At 34.8% G+C, this 20761-nt stretch overlaps 1 protein-coding gene across 1 annotated transcript; it reads left to right on the top strand.

Moving 5' to 3' along the window:
* Nucleotides 1–503: 503 nt before the first annotated feature.
* On the top strand, nt 504–20482 carry LOC144452165 (maternal embryonic leucine zipper kinase-like). The gene is made up of 14 exons (XM_078143205.1): nt 504–576; nt 2083–2168; nt 3911–4027; nt 4537–4680; nt 5154–5222; nt 7111–7203; nt 7550–7717; nt 8464–8562; nt 13562–13648; nt 14319–14429; nt 15217–15671; nt 16154–16328; nt 19635–19738; nt 20070–20482. The coding sequence occupies exons 1-14, from the start codon at nt 519–521 to the stop codon at nt 20245–20247; spliced, it is 1944 nt and encodes a 647-aa protein (XP_077999331.1). The 5' UTR covers nt 504–518; the 3' UTR covers nt 20248–20482.
* The last annotated feature ends 279 nt before the right edge of the window (nt 20483–20761 follow it).

Genomic DNA, 20761 nt, shown 5'->3' with positions numbered 1-20761 from the left:
GATGTGTTTTTGTATTTTAAGTTATAAGAAAGACAAGTCCAGGTTTATTTATAGACTAGCATTTATTGTAGCCTATGTTTTTAGATATGATAAGAATGTACAATGTACATGTAAAACATTGCAATGGTTGTTTGCGTTGACCAAAAAAGGTTATAAGTTCATCACAATAATCTTCAGTATGAACAAAGAACAAGTGTACTTTCCTATGTGTGAACAAATTATGTAGTGATTTGAATGACACAAACAAACACCATTCACTTACATGTCAGAAGTCTAAACAACTGGTGACAAATATCACCAACATTTATAAAGAATAGCGCCCTCTATGGTAATAATTAGGAAACTAGTGATTGATTGGTTGTTTTGTTGTGTTGTCAATCAACAACAGAGAGTAGTGTCATGTGAATGCCAATATGGTAAAATCATGTATGCTGACATAGATATTTGGATTTCATTACAGGAGAGATCTTCCACAAATTATAGTTGAAAGTGAAGGTTGTGAAAGAAAAATAGTGGAAATGTCTGAATACGATATTATCAGGAGGCGGTACCACTTTAAGGAAACCATTGGTTCAGGTAAATATTAATTATTTTCATTAATTCTATCGGGAGAATGATTTATACAATTTTTTTTTATATGGTATTGTATACCTACATGTAGACATTTTTGTCACTAGAGAATTTGCAATTTCATATTCATCAATTAGTTCCCAAAGTCTTGACAATATTTACACATTTCTAAGCCTGGTGCACTGTGTATACATGTATACACAAGAAGGCATTTTAGTCACTACTTATTTTCAGGTTTTTCTCTAGCAAAATAAGTCTTTTACTGAAAGTTTGAAGGTTTACAGTAAATGTTACAGAAACACGTCTTTCTGTTTAGATCCGTAAACCTCACAGAAATCATGCAAAAATCACAAAAGTAGATGCAATGTAATTCAAATACAGCAAAAGGATATTAGTACTCCGACAGGTAGATGAAAGGGTAAACTATAAAACAGACGATGTACATGTAGAATCACAAACACAAACAAACAGGCTGTTACAAGTGCACATGTTGAATGCTAAAATGCAGTTGTGGTTACGCATGTTAATAATTTAGAGGCTATCCATGGCAAATCTCAATGCCTCTCTTTCAAAAGACTCAAAGTCACTGATAGTCTCTACACTAGCACATAAAAACAAGACAATTTCAACTATACAGTGTAAAAAGGTATTGACTTAGAGCTTGGCTAGTAATTGAAGTTCCTAATGTGAAAAAAAAGCAAGTGTATGATTGAAATAATGTACATGTCTTCCCCATGGGATATGCCATTTAAGTACTGTAATCCTTTGTATTGATTTCTACTAAACTGTTTGAAACGTGAAAGAGGTACAAAGTCCCACTGTACTGGTTAACACTTTCTGTGAAGTTTGAGAATAATCAAAGTAACAGTCGAATTTTGGTGAGAATTAGGTAGTTGCTGAAACTTTTGAAGTTTCCTCATACATCGGTCAACCCCTCTTGAGAGGAGAGAGGAGGGCAGTGAGGGCAGAATGATACAACGTGTGTAAGGAACTTGTCAGGCCCATGATTCAATACCATTTTTTTCCCAAAATTTGCGGAATACTTTTACAAAAGTTATATATTTTCATTTTATGGAATCAGACTGTTTTCAGGGAGAAGCGAAGATATTAGTAAATACTTGCCTTTAATTAGGAGCATGAGGTGTTTTAATGGAACTGTACAGAGTAATTCATTGATTGATATTTTTAACACTATGCCATGTTTTAAGACTTTACTTCGTCAGATTGTTATAGATTAATGTGTTTTGACTTTTTTCTCAGTTGATGAGTTAATATTGTAATGTGATACGTTGTTTTTATTTTAGGTGTTAATTTTTTGTGTCTTCCCATTTAAGTGCACTTTTATTGTGGACATGATGTGGTGTTTGTTTTTCACAATTTAATTGTTGGAGTCTGTTAATGGGACTCTGATGTGACATTTTACAGGTCTTAATGGAAATATATTGAGTGTGACACTATTAACCTCATTTGAGTTTTGATGTTTTAAACTTGTTTGATCATTTTATTTTTCAGGTGGTTTTGCCAAGGTGAAGTTAGCAACTCATATATTGACTGGTGAGAAGGTAGCAATCAAAATAATGGACAAAAGAAGCCTTGGAGTAAGTTATTAGCAAACAATTATACGTGTATGCTGTAAATAGTTCAATGCAGGATAATGTGATGTGTTCTAAAAGTAATAATCTAGTGTACATCTGTATGTGTACGAGAAGTGACTGTGGTACATTTACACCTATACACATTATAAACAGCCTGCATTCAGCAGATGTTAAATTTCCTTTTGCCATTTCTAAGCTTCTGAGTCATGCCTGCTTTGAATATATGTAACCGTCCATTGTTTTTTGCTAATAGAGGTTGGGGAACCCAGGTAACAGAAAGGGTAAAACTGGCATAAGTTTCCCATACATTGTACCAAAATTTTTTTGACAAATGTTGGTAAAATGACAGAGGAATGCAGGTAGATTTTACCTGCTCACTGCCCTTAACAAAAACATTGCAGTCGTTTACAAATGACAGGCAAGTGTTAGTCTTCTGAGGTGAAAGTACTTGCAAGTTAATAGACCGTATAGTAAAAGAATTATTTTAGTACTTCTAGATAATAGCTGTTTCCATAAGCAAATGGCTTCAAATTACCCCTTTCTATAGATTAGCTTTGTTCGATTGTCTCAATTTTAAAGTAAGGCTAGCTAAATTACTGACAGAGTGATTCAGTAGCGACACATTTAGTCTTTCACACAGCTGTACTCACTTGTTAGTGTTACTTCACAGACATGTGATCTCTGTCAATAAAACTGAGATGTCACATAGTTTATTTGGGGAATTTAGGCCACTGATCCCTTTGTATGGTTTGGAGAGAGAGAGACAGAGAAGCCTCACAACACAGAACACAGAACACAAAAGCTGTACTAAATGTGACTAATGATAAAATTTAAAGAAATAGGAATACAAAACAAATACTTCATTAAGTTGCGACTATGTTGACAGCCCCTCAAGCCTTGTGTTTTGCTAAAATCTGATGAACTTTTCTGCTAAATCTGTTGGTCTATGTTTGCTATATGTCTGATGATCGCAATATGCGTGAAACTCCGAGTTACACCCAAGAAAGAGTTCCAGTACTACCAAAACTATATATATATATATATATATATATATATATATATATATATATATATATATATATATATATATATATATATATATATATAACTTCATGAATAACTTCATGTTTGTAGACACTAGAACACCATTGGCATGATTTTAAACTTTAGTAAATATTAACACATTTTACACATAAGTTCACCAAAAGACAGAACTGAATAAATTACAAAAAATGATGATTGAACTAAGCCAAGATATTGTCAGTGAACAGAAAATATGGATTATATATTCTGGTCATTCTATGTCAAGACAACCTGTGTCTAAGTCTGTGTTCTACTGTGCTAGAAATATGAGTCAAGACATTCCAAATCGCTCTTAATTTTTCATGAATTATGCTTGAGGGGGTATAATTATATTATTCCCTAATATTTCTCTTCATTCAGCCGTAAAATATTCATGACCTAAGGGGTTTTGTCACTACTTGTCTAAGGACTTGTAGTGACAAGGCCCCTTAGGTCATGAATATTTTTCTTGGCTGAATGAAGAAAAATATTGGGGAATAATATCTAATTATACATGATACAGGTATTGTCATTCGTATTTATATGTATAACAGTCTCCATTTTGCTAGGATTTTATTGCTAATCAATATTTTATCAGTGTGTCAGCCTATTTCCTTTTAATCATTGTGTTTTCAGTGTTCTGCAATGTTCTTATTCTATATCCACTTACTTTCCATTGACAGGAAGATTTACCTCGTGTCAAAACTGAAATAATGGCAATGAAAGAACTGGTTCACCAACACATATGTAAACTCTATGAAGTGGTTGAAACTGAACACAAAATTTTTATGGTATTAGAGGTAAGAACAGGAAGACATTTTGAAATTAATTAGTGCTTTGAAAGTTCAAGACTTAATCTCCAACAAATCATTTTGTGTGTACATATATTTTTTCTTCTTCTCCCAGTTATATATGTATTTCAGTCCCCTTGATGGTTGAACCCTCTTATTGTTATCATTCACAATGTACAATGTCGGGGATCAGGCTAGACTAGCTGTAAGCTATTTGTTGACTCCCCATTTACCCTTCTCTCTTTTGTTTTCTGTTACCATTAATTTGTAATCATTTATACACGTGTAAATAAACCACTTATGATGTTTGTCATGATGCAACGGATCAAGTACACTATGCATAATAGTAATACCATGCACAAGCCAAGTTGAACAAAGAATATGGAATATATACTCTGAGCAATTAGCAATTAGTTGTGTGCGTTGAATTACTTAGTGCAGTGCTCATCAAATTACCTCATGTATCTTTGCCTTTAAGAGAAGATTGATGTTTGATTGTAATATTTTTCATTGTCTAGTACTGCCCAGGTGGTGAACTATTTGACTACATTGTTGCTAAAGATAGACTACGAGAAGAGGAAGCCAGGATGTTCTTTCGTCAAATTGTATCAGCTGTAGGGTACATACATGAAATGGGATATGCACACAGAGATCTCAAACCAGTGAGTACATCTGTTATCCCGTGACATCTATTTGTACATACTTTATGTGTTAACTTTGCAGTACAAATGAAGTTAGCACCACAAATTCAAAGATTTTACCAGTACTATAGTTATTATGAATTGTCAGTATGACACATACTGAAAATGGGGTATTCGTATAGCAAACCAGATAATGAAAGAAAACTGTCGATGATGATGATGATGATGATGATGATGACGACGATGACGACAACAACAACGACAATTACGACAATGATGATGGCAGCGACAATGATGAAGCCCCTGCCAACGTTGATGTTGTTGGCAGTGGCAGCATCAATGGTTATGATAATTAAAATGTACCATAGTGTTGGAGTGAGTGAACAGATACTTTATATTTACATGCATATCAAAAACTTTCTATGTAAGTAATCATACCACCTATAATTATATTCAAATATAAACATTTTCAAATACGTATTGGTTTTTTTCAGGAAAATTTACTTTTAGATGAAGATCAGAGTATAAAACTGATTGACTTTGGCCTTGCTGCCAAACCAAAGGTTAGTGACGGGGTGGTGTTTTTCATTGCTACTAGAAACTATTGTAAAAAAAACTTGAAAGAGACACTGTTTTACATGTAAGTGTTACATTGTTATAGAGAACACCAAATTGAGAAGTTCAGAGGGTAGTCACTTGTTAGTGTCTGGATTGCTGAGGAAATGATGACAGGAGGTGATGTTTTTCATTGCTACTGTAAAAGAAACTATTGTAACAAAAACTTGAAAGAGACACTGTCTAGTGTTACGCTGTTTTAGAGAACACCAAATTGAGAAGTTCAGAGGGCAGTCACTTGTTAATATTTTGATTGCTGAGGAAATGATTAAAGGAGGTGGTGTTTTTCATTACAGACTGTGACAAGCAACTGATTGAATTAGTAATTGTATCGTTTGTGTCTAGCGTTATTACAGTGGAGAAATTCTTGTCCTGGCTTGAGAGTGTGTTTTTTTGAAACTAGATCTTTATAAATACTGATTACAGTAATATCATAGGAAATGAATCATTAAAGATGTTAGAGTTTCCATAGTTATGCCATTGCATTCAGTCTGGTGACAGAAAGACTTTCTACAAAAAAAGAAAAGAAGTTAGCTTATACCTAGGTGTGAGAATGCTTACTTTGGAGATTACAACACGTATATAGGAAATTACGTATCTAGTGGTTACCATAACTGCATGTACTTTCAACATCACTCTTCCGTCTTTCCAAATGAAATTTAAATATTTTCAAAATTAGTTTTAGTTTGTCACTCCCACGTACAGTTGGACTACAGGCATGGCTTTGATTTGGAATTTGCATTTATTGTGTGTACTTGCAATATCATCCTCCAGTCTTTCCAAATAAAAATTGAAATATTTTCTCTCTCGCATGTACAGCCTGTCTCCAGGCATGGATTTCTTTGGTATTCATTTTCCATCATATACAGAAGGCAAACAATGTATCCAAGCCAACACCTGTAGACAGGCTATCTATCACAAATAGTAAAGACAAAAAGGCCAATGTCAGCTGGGTATTAAAATTGAGGTGTAGAAATAAGTTTTGTTGCACTGTGGCAGAGAAAAAAATGGTCATGACCAAAAGAATAATCCTTGTGTAAAGCCCTATAGCACCATTGATAAAATAGTAAATCCAATAGTGTGGGATTCAAACATTGAGGTTTAAGAATTTCAATACTAATACGGGATCAAGTATAAGTCATTGTTCCATTTTCCTGAATTTAAATTTCCCTCTTGCAAGCATTCTCTCAAACCAGAGCTGTTATTTCTTCCGCGACACTGCGCAATAATGATGCATGTTTTGGACGGTGCCGTAAAAGAGGCCATGGTTTGTGACGATGTCTTACAAGTTGCTGCCGTTTAACTATGTGGTGTCGTGATGGTTGAATGGTTAGAATAGTTGGATTAGAATCTGCAGGTTGCAGGTTGCATATTTAAGCCTTGTTGTTGTCATTTGTTTCTGAATGGCTAAAGTCCTTTGGCTAGATCTGAACCATGACTGTGCCTCAGTCAACTCAGCTGTATAATCAGGGACCTTTTAGGTTAGAGGTTGCAATGTGAATGCTTTAATCCTATGTGCTCATAGAGAGTGCAATGGGTGTATGCTCCCCAGGGAGTTAAGGAAGTATAAAGGGCTGTTCTGTTGCTATAGATCCGTGCCAGGAGTAATAATTGTAAAGCGCGTTGAGTGATGTGTGGAAAAGAACTATGTAAAGAATGACATTTATTATTATCATGAAATAATCAGAATATAAAATGAACAGAATGGCTCTTAATTTGAGTTTGAGACAGCCTGACATGATGTGTGTTGGTGAAACCTTGTCATCACTCTCCATCACTGTACTGAAATGTCAACACTTACAGTTATGTGTATGTATATTTTAATGATCATTACAGGGAGGTATGGATGATCATTTAGAGACATGCTGTGGAAGTCCAGCCTATGCAGCACCAGAACTCATATCAGGAAGAGAATATCTGGGGGCTGAGGTATGTATTTCAATAACTGACTCCTACAAGAACCTTAGATTGCATTATCAAAATTTACATACAGATTGGTAATTAGTCTGTAAGGTATGCTGTGATGGGGCACCCTCTCATATCGGTCAAGTCGGTGAGGGCGAATGACACGAAGTATCTTACAGTCGTAGTCTAATTGGAAATTTAATTACAGCATTTTCAAATATATATATACCTCCATACCTCCCCAGGGAGTTAAGGAAGTATAAAGGGCTGTTGTGCTGATATAGATCCGTGCCAGGAATATGTATTTTAAAGAAATCCTGGTCAAAAATAGCTATATTTCCTATTACATGTATATTATGGTTGATTTCAGGCTGATATATGGAGTATGGGAGTTTTACTTTATGCTTTACTTTGTGGATTCCTACCTTTTGATGATGACAACATAGCATTTCTGTACAGGAAAATACAACAGGGTAAATATGAAGAACCAAGCTGGCTGACTGATCTTAGTAGAGAATTTATCCAAGAAATGTTGCAAGTAAGTCCACTTCAGTTTATAACAATATGACTGAACTCGATGATGAGTGCAAGTGTGATATACTTGGGGTATTTGTGTGAGTGTTTGCAATTTTCTCTGTGCCGTACGCTTGTGAAAATTCTGCAGAAAACACTGCAAGCATGTGCGCAGATGTTCCTGAGTACCCCACACTGGAACTCAAGCAGCATGGGGTTCTGTTATTATTACATATGTTTATCTGAAATGACAAATTTCTGTAAAAATCATACTGTGCAATCATGCGCAAGGAATGATCCCATCCTCATTTACACATCATTTGCATGCAGTTATGCAACTATAATGTTTTCAATATTGCAATATGCACTGAGGCAGTATGCGCAAGTACCAGCTAGTGCAAGTAATCACTGGTATATGTGGGAAATAAACTATTTTGCCAACCAAAGAGAGAAATTGGTTATTGGAATTTTTTGTTCATCTCAGTCTCTGCTAACAGAGTGACTCAATTCTCCTCTTTCTTGACCTTTAGAGTGATTTACATCCGAGTGTTCCTGGAGGCACGCAAAAATATTACAAGAATTTGAGTACTTGTAAACCTTATTATGATAATGAAAAGAATTTGTTTCCGATTACTGCAACCATACCACTGATAACAACTAATCAGTCTGTGTATCTTGTAATATGTAGCAAAACAATATTGTCTAACACTGTATCAGCTGAGCTTATTATTTTCCTTAATGAATTGTTCATTTTACTTTTTTTTTGGAAAGACGAATCCAAAGAAGAGGATAACTGTACGTGAACTATTGGATCACCCCTGGATGTTAAAAACTTATGGTATACCTGTAGATTGGAGGTCAAAATACAAGGTAAGGGTTTGTCAAACACACTGTCTTTTTTTCATCTCATATCTGGTATCAGTATCTTGTTGCCATTGTGTTTTGAGGTTTGATGCTCCAAATATTGTTTATTTCCCATATTGCCTCACCCCAGTGTACAGCAGGCCTCTTCTAACTCTTAAAGTCAGATTTGCTAATTTTCATAACTCAGTGTTAGGGAGATCACATGATGGAAACTCCATTTTTTTAGAGAGGTCATGCGATGCAGATTCTATGTTAGAGAGGTCACACGAGACTATGTCACATGATGCAGGGTTTGTGAAAATGACTTCTGGGTACACTAATTTCCTTTTTGTTTCAAAAGGACCAAGAACAAGCTCTCATATGAAGTGAAATTTATCAAATGATTTATAACCACAAAGATAATAGAAAATTAATATTGACTGACAAGTACACTTGTGTTGTGCTGAGTCAAATAGCTGTCTGTTTGTGAGATAAACATAAAATATCACAGAAAAGTGACATTAGTTGGCCATGAAGTCTTCTGGAAATGACTGAAAACACCAGTTAATTTTAAGTTTGGAAGATAAAACGAACATGGCTTCTTTTTGGCTGATTTCACTAGCTTGAAGACATTTTTTCAGCTCATGTAACATAGTTTGAAGAATTAATAAAAGAACTGATTCCTTTTTGGCCGATTTTCAGTACATGTAACATGTACATGTATACTTTATAGAGACCCTCTGATGTATTTATATCAAAATAATTTCAAAAGATACTGAATACAAATTTTATCTATGTTATTGAAAATAAATGACAAGCCTGACGTGTTAAGAAAACGGTAGATAAGGTAATTGAATTGAGATGCTATGACAAGATAAAACTCCAGATAGTATTCATGCAATAGGTCTGTCTGTCCTAGCATAGTAGTAATAAACTTCATTTTGTTGTGTTCAGGAAATTGCCTTGAATAGACAAACCAGGTACTTTCTATCACCCTGGATTTTGCAAACAATTTTTATGTCAGTTTTATCACGTTTAGAAAAGTAGTTCCTTTTGCAGTATTGATAATGTCAAATGAGTTTTTTGCATAATTTATGAATAAACTTTGAGAGATAACGATTTGACCAAATATAATATGTAAAGACTGGATAACATACAATGTATGTGTGATATCTAAGGTAGACAGGTGGAATTTTCCATTCATTTATGTGCTACAAATGTCGCTGTAACTTTTCAAGGTTTAGTGACATTTTTACTGCTTTTGATTACTATGTACTACAGGTGACAAACAATTCAGAATTCTCGTTGCCTGAAAACAATTTTATTCCCTAGAGTAATAGCAGTCGTTTTATTTCTTGGTCGACACCATCAGTTGCAATACATGCTTTAGTATAGTAGCAAATGAGAATAAGTCGGCCCCTTTTGTTCTATTTTGACCCTCTAGCATGAAGTAAAATGCTATTGCAGGAAAATTGTCTTATTTTGAAGATAAAATGTACAGAAATTGTTATATTGTTCACCCAATCTGCTTAAATTCTGATCATTGAATGTAGTTACATTTTGACCTTTATTTCCTTCGTATTTAGTTGTTTGTTTTTCATGTTGTTCTGAGATTGAACACCTCTTTGTCTTTGAGTAATAACGCTCAGAAGGACAAAATGAAAACCAAATGATGATATACGAAGGAAATAGGTAAATAAAAGAAATTGCTAGCTCAGATTTTAATCTACTTGAACTTATTACCATAGAGGACATTAATAATGCAAACTTGTCTATTTTCATGCGTTATCTCAACATTTCACAAAATGACCTAAAGCTGCTTTCACTGTAAAAGTAACTCAGGTATTATTTTTTCAATCTGAAAAAGTCATTGAAAATTGTTAAAAATGCCAATAATTTAGACATTGTACATGCCAATTAGAGGTCTGTTTTATCTATAGTAATAGGTTGAAGTTGTGATTCGTTGAGGGCGCTGATTTTTGGATGCGGATCAAAAAATCAATTTGATTTGATATATTGCACCATACTATGTGTAAATATGTTTACACATGATTCAATACTGTGTACAATATTATGACTTAGTCATAATATCTAACAAAATAATTTTTTTTTTTTTTGGGGGGGGTGGGGGTGGGGGGGCGTTCAATTGCAGCTAGTGGAGCGTTAAAGTTTAGTGTTTAGGATTCATAGAGAAAGCCAGGATAGTCTCACGTTTTGGCAAAAATAATAAAAATAACGGTATTTAAACACACCAATTTCCTCAGAAATAACTTTAATTATGATGATGTAGTGGAGAAGTACAGGATTTACTTCCTTAAAGTGGCCATATGGATGAAAATTTTGTATTTGTTTTCAATTTGTAAATGATATAACAACATTACCATATTTTCCAAATATAAAAAAAAAACATCGACATCATCGACCAAACCCTATGTTTGTATGTCAAGAACTTTGAATTTTTTTTGAAAAGGTGTAAGAAATGTCTGTTTTTATACGTACAATAACAAAATGTTTATGTTGTTTTCTTATAAATAGCATTTTGTAATTTATTGAGTTGCAAACACAGACTTGGTTGATGCTGTTTTGCTACTTTTTTTAAGTACAAAGGCATGGTAGAGTTGTTGAATCATTTATAAATCCACAAAGTAAATACAAAATTCTCATCCATATGGCCATGGAGATTGGGTGATCTGTTCTATGTCAGATGAGAAGGGTGGGTCCTGGTTAGAAGATGTCTTATATTGAAGCTATAATATTTTTTATTACATGCTGAGCAGTGTGCCCTCTAAGCCAATTTGATGTGCCACTGATACATACAATTTCTAGTGACGCACCAAAATTTAGTGTTCCCCTATCTTTTTCTATGTGGTGACTCACAAGAAATGTCAGTTTTTATCATTTTGACTCTCAACAACAAAATTTGGCTATCATTAGAGGGCACACTGAAACTGAGTTAAAGTTACTATAATGGGAAGTCTATATTGATTGTAGTTTGGTATTGAGATATGCGTAAACCAAATATTTACAAAAAATTTGGTAAAAATATCGACATAAATACTCCCAGATAATTTTCTACATTATGGTTTTTATTGTCATTTTATCTAAAGAAACCACAGGTTCATTTTTCCAACTCTGTTTGTGTTCTTTTTCACAATTGAAGATTTTTATTTGTAGTACGTTAAAATTACTGGAAGTTCATTGCTTCCCAGTTTTCTAAGGGTAAGTACATGTCTTGAGGTTTGACAAGGTAGCATGTACGTTATTGAGACAAGCACTTATCAAGCATGAAAATGAGTTGCACTCTAGGCAAATATTACCTGCAATAGTGATGTTTTATGAGTGAGTGTTTTTCAATGAAGCATATGGCTGTACATTCAGTTGAGGGACAGAGCCACGTTGGTATAGTGGTGTTTCTGGCTTCTGATAACCAAATCATTTGGATATCTCATCTTGACTAGTCAAGGGGTTCTGACTATGGCATTCATTCATTCATTCATTCATTCATTCATTCAGTCATTCATTCATCCATTCATTCACTGCCGATCTCAAAGTAAGGGTGAACATAACAATGGTAAGAAAATGGTAAAAGTTTACATAAAACAGAATTGCCCATTCCGGAGCTAAAGAATAGCGTTTTGCTGCCCAAGTTTGTCTCCACTATCTTTTGTCTCACCTCTTGAAGTCTAAGCATTCACACAGATTCAACAAGGTATGAGTGCTGCAATCTTTAAAACTAGTAAACACAGTGAGACACCCCATTGGGCATTGAGTTGTTGATGCAGCCAATCGGGTGTGCCGCAATCTTTAAAGCTTGTAAATACAATGTACAGCTGTGACATTTTTTAAGACTTCAAGGGGTATGACGTAAGATAGCATACATGTTGTCAAAATCGTGTATGTTTGAGGTAGGATAGTTGGGTCCAGTGTCCTTCAGTTATACCTGAAATACCAAGTGACAGAAGCGTTGTGATGTCGTGACAAGTTGCTTTTTGGTCTTTGAGGTCACATAACTAATAGCATTGTATTAATGCTTGCATGTATACTCAACTCAGCTCAATTCAAGTGTTACTGTGAAACATGACTTATTACTATTCTGGCCATCACATTAATTCTTGACGTGTCATGACTACTTGTCAGCTGTGTTCTTGTTGTGTTGTTTTTAAAAAGATTAACTCTATCATAGAGATAATAGTTTCAGTGACTTACTTATCGTACAATTTAAGTTCAGCATAGCTTTGCCATCATGTGTATATGTGGCCATCATTGTTCAAGTGATAGTGGTGTTTTTAAGTCACCATAATACCATGTAAACCCATTATCAGTTCAACACACACCAATTACTCTGGCTTGCAGAAATGTGTATAGCAGAGATTGATGGTTTCAATAAGTGTGTTTAGCCTACTGTAATTGTAATACATACAATGTGTATATTATTAGATTGTATACATTTATTGCTTTGATCATAGAAACGTTACGATTATGTACGTACGTTGTGAGTTACACTTTCAAAATGTGAAAGTCATGTAATATATTTTTATGGCAGTTCATACATATTTACATCAGAACCAATTCTCATGTCAAAAATAGATTTAAATTTTGCTCTGTTTGGGTACATTGTCGGGGATTGTAATGAATCATTTATCCCTTTGTGGATGATTTGCTGTCAATACAGAATATGCTTGTCAATGAGTTGTTTCACCAGAGATTTATGTGAAAAGTTTTGAACAGGTTGTGAAAGTCTGTCCTATATATAACTTAAGTAAATAACCTCACCCCCATCACCACCCCACCTACTGTAATAGTGAGAGATAGTAGCTGGAGGTGTTTAGGTAAGATACATACCTGTTAATCAGACATTCAATCGGATGATGAAATTATTTCATTAACACTGTCTGAACTAAATATTTCTATTGATACATCCTCTGAAGTATCTAAAAATTAGTATGTACTGAGTTCTTGCAACTAAAGTTGGTATTGTTGATTGTTATATATAATAAATGACATCGTTTATAACTTGATTTGACAGAAAACAAGGCTAGATGAAGACTGCATTGTTGAGATGTCGGTTCATTTCAAAAAGAGTAAAAAGACAATGGCATCACTCATATTGAAGGTAAGTCCAGCAAGATTTCATGATATCTTCAATCAATCAATCAATCAATCAATCAATCAATCAATCAGAAACTTTATGGAGCACGTGTATCCTATATGACGTAAAGCTTAGAGGTGATGTACAGTTATTTATTGAAAATTTTCATGAATAAGTATGTTTTAAAGTGGCATATGGATGAGGATTTGGTATTTATTTTGGATTTTTAATTTATAAAATAATTTTATCATGGCTTTCTACTTGTGAAACAACAAATGCCAAGTCTTTGTTTGTAACTCAATACATATAAAATATTAATGAATGTGTAAAATGTTTGTTATTGTATGTACAATAACAAACATTTTTATACATCTTTTAGCATTTTGCGATGTAATGAGTTACAAAACAGAATGTTGATTCTTGAAGTAGGAAGCTTGACTAAAATGAAGCAATGTTGTAGTAAGATTTTTGTCAAGCTTGACAATAAAGTGTTAAAATGTAGCAATTAAATAAAATGTAGCAATGATAACTTGTAAGATTTTTGTCGCATAAGGTGGCAACCTTCAATTTCAGGTTAACTGGCTTGTATGATAATGAAATGATTATCTTTATATAACCTAATTTGTCAGAGATAAAGTATGCACATGTTGGTTGATGTCGCTGGTTTTAATATTCTTGTGCTATTGATTTTCAGTGGCATTATGATGAAATAACTTGCATTTATTTCATCCTGATGGCCAAAAAGTACAGAGGACAGCCTGTTAGAATTATACCAACTCCTAAACCACTTGGTGAAATTCGAAAGGTAAGACTTATTGAGAGACTAAATTGTCATCACTTCCTGACCTGACAACAACCCTTGACCAATCACAGCAAATTATAATAGTCCGCTGACCAATCACAGCAAATGATGACAACCCTATGACCAATCACAGCAAATTATAATAGTCCGCTGACCAATCACAGCAAATGATGACAACCCTATGACCAATCACAGCAAATTATAATAGTCCGCTGACCAATCACAGCAAATGATGACAACCCTATGACTAATCACTGCAAATTATAATAGTCCGCTGACCAACCAAAGCAAATGATGACAATCGTTGAATCACAACAAATTATAATAGTCCGCTGACCAATCACAGCAAATGATGACAATCCTTGACCAATCACAGGAAACAAAAATAGCCCTTGACCAATCACTGTAAACTATGATAGCCTTCTCTGACCAATCACAACAAAAGATGACAACCTTGACCAATCACCATAACAAAAATAGCTCTTGACCAATCACAGCAAACAATAGGTCTTGACCAATCACAGCAAACAATAGGTCTTGACCAATCACAGCAAACAATAGCTCTTGACCAATCACAGCAACTTGACCAATCACAGCAAACAATAGGTCTTGACCAATCACAGCAAACAATAGCTCTTGACCAATCACAGCAACTTGACCAATCACAGCAAACAATAGCTCTTGACCAATCACAGCAAACAATAGGTCTTGACCAATCATAATAAGTAATCACTGCATAGAATAACTAGATGTCAATGTTACCATTCCATTCTCTGATTTTCATTTATAGACTATTAACCACAGAGGACTGGAGCGACCCACAACTTCACCCTATGCATTCAGTTCCATGGAGGAAGGTTTAGAAAACACAGAAGCCTACACGTTTGATCACAAACACAGACAAAACAGGAGGAAAATTGAAGAAGAAAGCAAAGAAAACTTTGTCAAGCCTGCACCGCCACCACCTAGGACCCCAGCCAAGAGTACAAAACCAAACAGAACCCCGAACAGGGGACCCATGTCAGCTAAGACACCAACACGGAATGTGGAGACACCTGTGATAATAAGAACACCTGCTAAAGATTACGAGAGAAAAGCACCTGTTAGGACACCCTATAAGACACCAGTCAAAAATACCACACCACCCAAGCTTTTGGCACCATTGATGTATGGTTTGTCGCCTTCTAAGTCCATGGAAAGCAATCTGAACACTGGAACTTTGTCTCCAAATAGTGAAATTAAGAAGTAAGATTACAACTAATATTGTACAATTCAACACATGAAGTCATGATTGTTCTTTTACACTACAATTTATGTGTAAATAGTGGTATCAAATCGATAAAGTAAAAACAAATTGAGAATGAAAATCAAAGTCATAACGAACATATGTAGCACTTGGTACTTACCGATCTATGTACAATCATGTAAAATTGTACTGTATCGGTAGTACTCATTTGTATACAAGAATGCAGTATTCCTGTTTAAATTGTGTTCATGAGTGTTCAATGTACATGAAACCATGCAAATGCACAGATATATTTTCACACATTAGTCATTTCAGATAAACATATGTAACCATAGCACAATGTGATGATACGCAAGTGCCAGTGTGGGTACTTGGGGAATTTGCACTCATGAGTGTGACATTTTCACTGACTTCTTTCACAAAATTAAAGTTTCAAAACGATCAAATTTTGACATCTTAATTTATCTTTTTTATCTTTTAGAGCCCAGTCCATGGAATACGATCTCCATCGTGCTCACTTAGCTGATGACAACAAAGATCCTGGCTCAGCTAAGAAAGTCTTTGGTAGTTTTGAAAGAGGAATCGATAAAGTCATCGGTTTGCTAACTCCTGGTAAGAGGAGGGGGTCAGCAAGTGAGGAACCAAGAAAAGTCAAAGTAAGTTTTGAAAAAGGAGGAGAGGAAAGGATGTGGTAGTGTGTAGATGATGATAGGTGTGTTGGGAACAGGGGAGGGATATTACGACTGGTAAAAATCATTGGACAGGTTTGCTTTAATGAAGTGAGCTAAGAGAAGACTTCACGCAGTGACAAATTAGATCCAGACAGATAACTGATACAAAAACAACTGTGATATGCCTCTGATGAAGGTTGATGCAATGCTTTTATCAGTTTGTTTATATCTGTTGAAGTTATCATGTTGTAAAATAAAATTTCAGTGAATGTACAAATGTACCATGTAGCATTCTAATCAGTAAACAAGGTTATGGGATACAGGATTTCCTTATATTTAGCCTTTTACAAGTTACTGACACTAATTTCATTGCATGTCTTTACATGATAATTGTCTCTTTCATGATTGCCATGAGCAGGCAAACACATCGGTATTATTCTGTGAGTTGTATTTCCATAGATAAATCAAATGAAGGAACAAAGGGTCATTCACTGAATTTAATGTCTCTGTTTTGAGTACGCCATTGCAAGGACTTTAAACTTATACATTGAAAAGTCGTTTTGTGTTTTTTTTATGCACTTTACATTCATAATATCCACAGTACCAGTAATACAAGATTATACTCAACTTTGGCAAACCTTTAGAATAGTGAACCCAGTTGTGGTTGTGATAATAAATTTATTCTCGTAGGCACTAGAGTTTGGAAACCCCAGTAATAGAAGGGGGAAACCTGGTAAAATTTGCATTGATTTCCGAGCATTGCACTATGGGTGCCAATTTTTTGACGGAGAAAACTTTCAAAAATAATTTTTAAGCTCAGGTAAATGTTACCTACTTGTCACCCCAAGTTGAAACACTGGTTGGAGAACCCTGGACAGGGTAAAATACTTGGGGCACATTCTAGGTGGATTTTAACAAAACGCTGGGCCAACCAACCAACCAACCAACTCCAAGTGTCACTGCATATTTACATATCTCATTTTGTTTGATATCCAGAGCATAATGCAAATTTCAGTTGTGCTCAAATAAATGCAGTTTTACTGTTCTGTAGGTTTGCCAAATTCTTACATGATATTTATTTATGTTCACGTATAATTTCAATATTTGTCTTGTCTTGTTTTGTTTTGTTTTGTTTTCTTCAGTTATCAGCACTAAAAGGACAGGTAATCAGTCATTCTTTTCATGTACAAAACTTTGAAGTAAATTTTCTTTATTCTTCCTACCCACTTTGCTTAAAGTAAAACGTAATACAGATCACAAACTAATTTGAATTTCCTTTTTGGCTCCTTATCTTTGTATTAAAGTCTATAAAGCTATGCTAGACCAAATATGTTAGAATTTAATTTTCTTGAAAGAAAACTAACAGATACAGAATCAAAAAAAGCTAATGATGTATTTTTCATCCATAATATTGTGAACGATGGTATATATTTCTAACCCAAATATTTTGAGGAGAAAGAGCTTCTCTTCATCAGTGGATCTATAGTTCTGTCAAAGAAATCGAGTTCTGTTACACTATAAATGCTGAAGACAACAGCTACATGTATTAGAGACCCACCAATGAAGAGGAGCTCAGTCTCTTCGAAATATTTGGGTTAGAAATGTATGCCATGGGTCACAATGATATTATTTATAGACAGAAACTCAGTGTAAATCTGTACTCTCCATAATTATAGAAATAAATTGCTGGTAAATAAATATGGCAAAGCTAGCCAGAAATAAATAGAAATGATAGCTGTAATAAATATGAAAGGATTGATATCAATGCCAGACTGAGAAAGAAAAACAGCTGACTACTAACTAAATAAATCAATGCATGTACAAAATACAAATGTTAGGTGTATGCAACTCTGCCTTAGCTTCAAAGTCAAATTCTAACGTGTGCAACATTTCTCAAAACAAGGAGCTTCTGCAAAAAATAAAATTAAAAAATTAAAAAACAAGAAAGTTTTAAATGAAGAATCATCTTGTACGTTGACTTTCACATACATTTGAAACATTGATAAAAGACAGCGTAATTGATGCTAAAGCAAAATATGAAATATGAGGGTATTATGTATACATTGTGTAGTTTGGAAATAGATACACACTGTAAACATAGAAAGTGATTTCATAAGCTTTAAGCATGATAACTTTGGGTGTTCAGAGTTGTAATTTGTATTCACTCTCTTCATGCTTTTGTATCACACACATGGGGGTTTACGCACTTCAGAGAGACAAATTGCTTGGTACATCTGTCATAAATTAAATTTATTGTGATCTGCATATGATGCATTTTCAAGATAACTAGTCAAATGAAAAATATATATTGTACTGTCCAACTTTAGAAAATGTTTTAATTGGTGGCGGGTTCAAACAAGCATTGCAAGATTTGTCATGCAAATCACTTTTTTGTTAACTTTAATGGGGCCAGGTAATGCATAGCAGGACATCTACCTTTAAGGGGAAACATTACTCTAAGAAATAAAGGCATTTGCATTTGACTAGGAAATAAAGACATTAGGTTTCACTGAAGGTAATAAGTACTAAGGAGTCATGAATATTGATTGTTCACCTATGACATATGCATTTTTGCTGAATCCCATTTGCAATGGGACCCACAACAAAAATCCCTTAATGAGGCACAAATTCAAATAGGTGTTTCCCTGAAATCACATGTAGTGCAGGTGATGTCAAATCATGAAATGACTCTCCAATACTCAAAGTTTATCAAAATGTCATTATTTTCTGAAGTGGTGTTACCCTTTAAAGCAAAGCACTGGAAGGGAGCCCTGTTTATGATAAGTGGGAACACTTGATATTTTACTTAATATGTACTTATCATAACAAGATTGTGGAATGGAACTCTGGTAAAATGACAGGTGACGGGTGGATTTTATTTATTTACAACCCAAATAGAAATACTGGTGCCGGTGGTGGGGAACCAGATAGAATGACTAAGAGGTGAACTCAGTTACAGTTTACCCACTTACCATCCTTAAAGCTGTACTAGCTTTTTAGAACTGTTTTGTTTGGTATAATGACTTGCATGTAATATCGTACACACTGAACAGTATTGAATCGGCATCGCTTTTAACAAAGCACCCTGGGTAGAATAAGTGGAGAACACAGGTACAGTGTGGTTTGTGTCATGATTTCCTGTTATGCTGATAATTCATTGTGAAATCATGCATTATGGTGATAAAAGTGCACAGATAACATACACAATTATCAGAGTAATTTATCAGTATCTTGCTCTTGGCATCTTTTGACATCTCCATATAAATCCTATCTTTCTGTTTATTGTTGCAGGCTATGTACAATGTATCCACCACATCAACATTTACAGCCGACTATGTATTAGAAGAACTCAAACAAGCAGTATTTCAAAATAATGTCCACTGCAAACAGAAAGGGTGAGTGATTGAATTGAATATATTTTAAGCATGTCTGTTTCTAAGGACTGAAATGTGTGTGTGTGTGTGTGTGTGTGTGTGTGTGTGTGTGTGTGTGTGTGTGTGTGTGTGTGTGTGTGTGTGTGTGTGTGTGTCTGTGTGTGTGTGTGTGTGTCTGTCTCTGTGTGTCTCTGTGTCTGTCTGTGTGTGTGTGTCTGTCTGTGTGTGTGTGTCTGTGTCTGTGTCTGTGTCTGTGTGTGTGTGCCTGTGATAGACGTTGAACATGTTACTTTATAGAGGTTTATTTTATTTAGTGTTTTAATTATTTGTGATTTTATATATATATTACTAGGTATACTCTACGGTGTAAGAAACTAGACGACAGAGCCAGGACCTTGTTGACCTTTGACCTAGAGGTTTGCCAACTGCCTAAGATGGACCTCGTTGGAATACGGCGTAAGAGACTCAAGGGTGATACATGGGACTTCAAACGTACATGTGAGAGAATTCTGTCTTCGGCAAAGATTTAGATGACTAGAGAGCTGTGTAAACAGGAATGAGACGTGGTGTTTTGATGTCAGGGTATAGATAAGAATTTAGGCATGACGTGGGGAAACTAATTAACACATGAAGAAGTTGAAGCATTACGTACTGTGTCTGTAGCAAAGGTTAGCTTTGCTGTCTGAAAATCAATGAAAACTTGGACTGGTCAATTCAGTTGAAATACCGTTTTGTCTGTCGCTGAGCTGGCAATGTTAACGCCATGGTGACAATACTGCAGTGGTTATGTATGGAGTGTTACATCCATTCTGTGTTATGCATGGCATTGTCATCGTCATGGTGACAATCCTGCACTGGTGTACGTTTGGAAGGTTACATCCATTCTGTATTATGCATCATTCATATCCATGGGGGAGGAATTTCAGTGTTTGACCCAAAGATGTATGTACATGTTATGTGTGCATTGATTGTATGAATAGTCTAACCAGTGGGCTGTATGGAATTTTAGAGTGCATGGTCCATGGCAGTATAACTATATATTAA

Source organism: Glandiceps talaboti, chromosome 22 (assembly GCF_964340395.1).
Source record: "Glandiceps talaboti chromosome 22, keGlaTala1.1, whole genome shotgun sequence".
In the NCBI taxonomy this organism is placed as follows: Eukaryota; Metazoa; Hemichordata; class Enteropneusta; family Spengelidae; genus Glandiceps; species Glandiceps talaboti.
The sequence above is the reverse complement of the archived record's forward strand: the minus strand, read 5'-3'. Positions and strand labels throughout refer to the sequence as shown.

Coding starts and splice junctions, on each gene's coding strand:
- LOC144452165 (XM_078143205.1), top strand. CDS start 519: ATGTCTGAATACGATATTATCAGGAGGCGGTACCACTTTAAGGAAACC. Junction 2,169..3,910: donor TGGACAAAAGAAGCCTTGGA/GTAAGTTATTAG, acceptor TTCCATTGACAG/GAAGATTTACCTCGTGTCAA. Junction 15,672..16,153: donor CCAAATAGTGAAATTAAGAA/GTAAGATTACAA, acceptor TTTATCTTTTAG/AGCCCAGTCCATGGAATACG.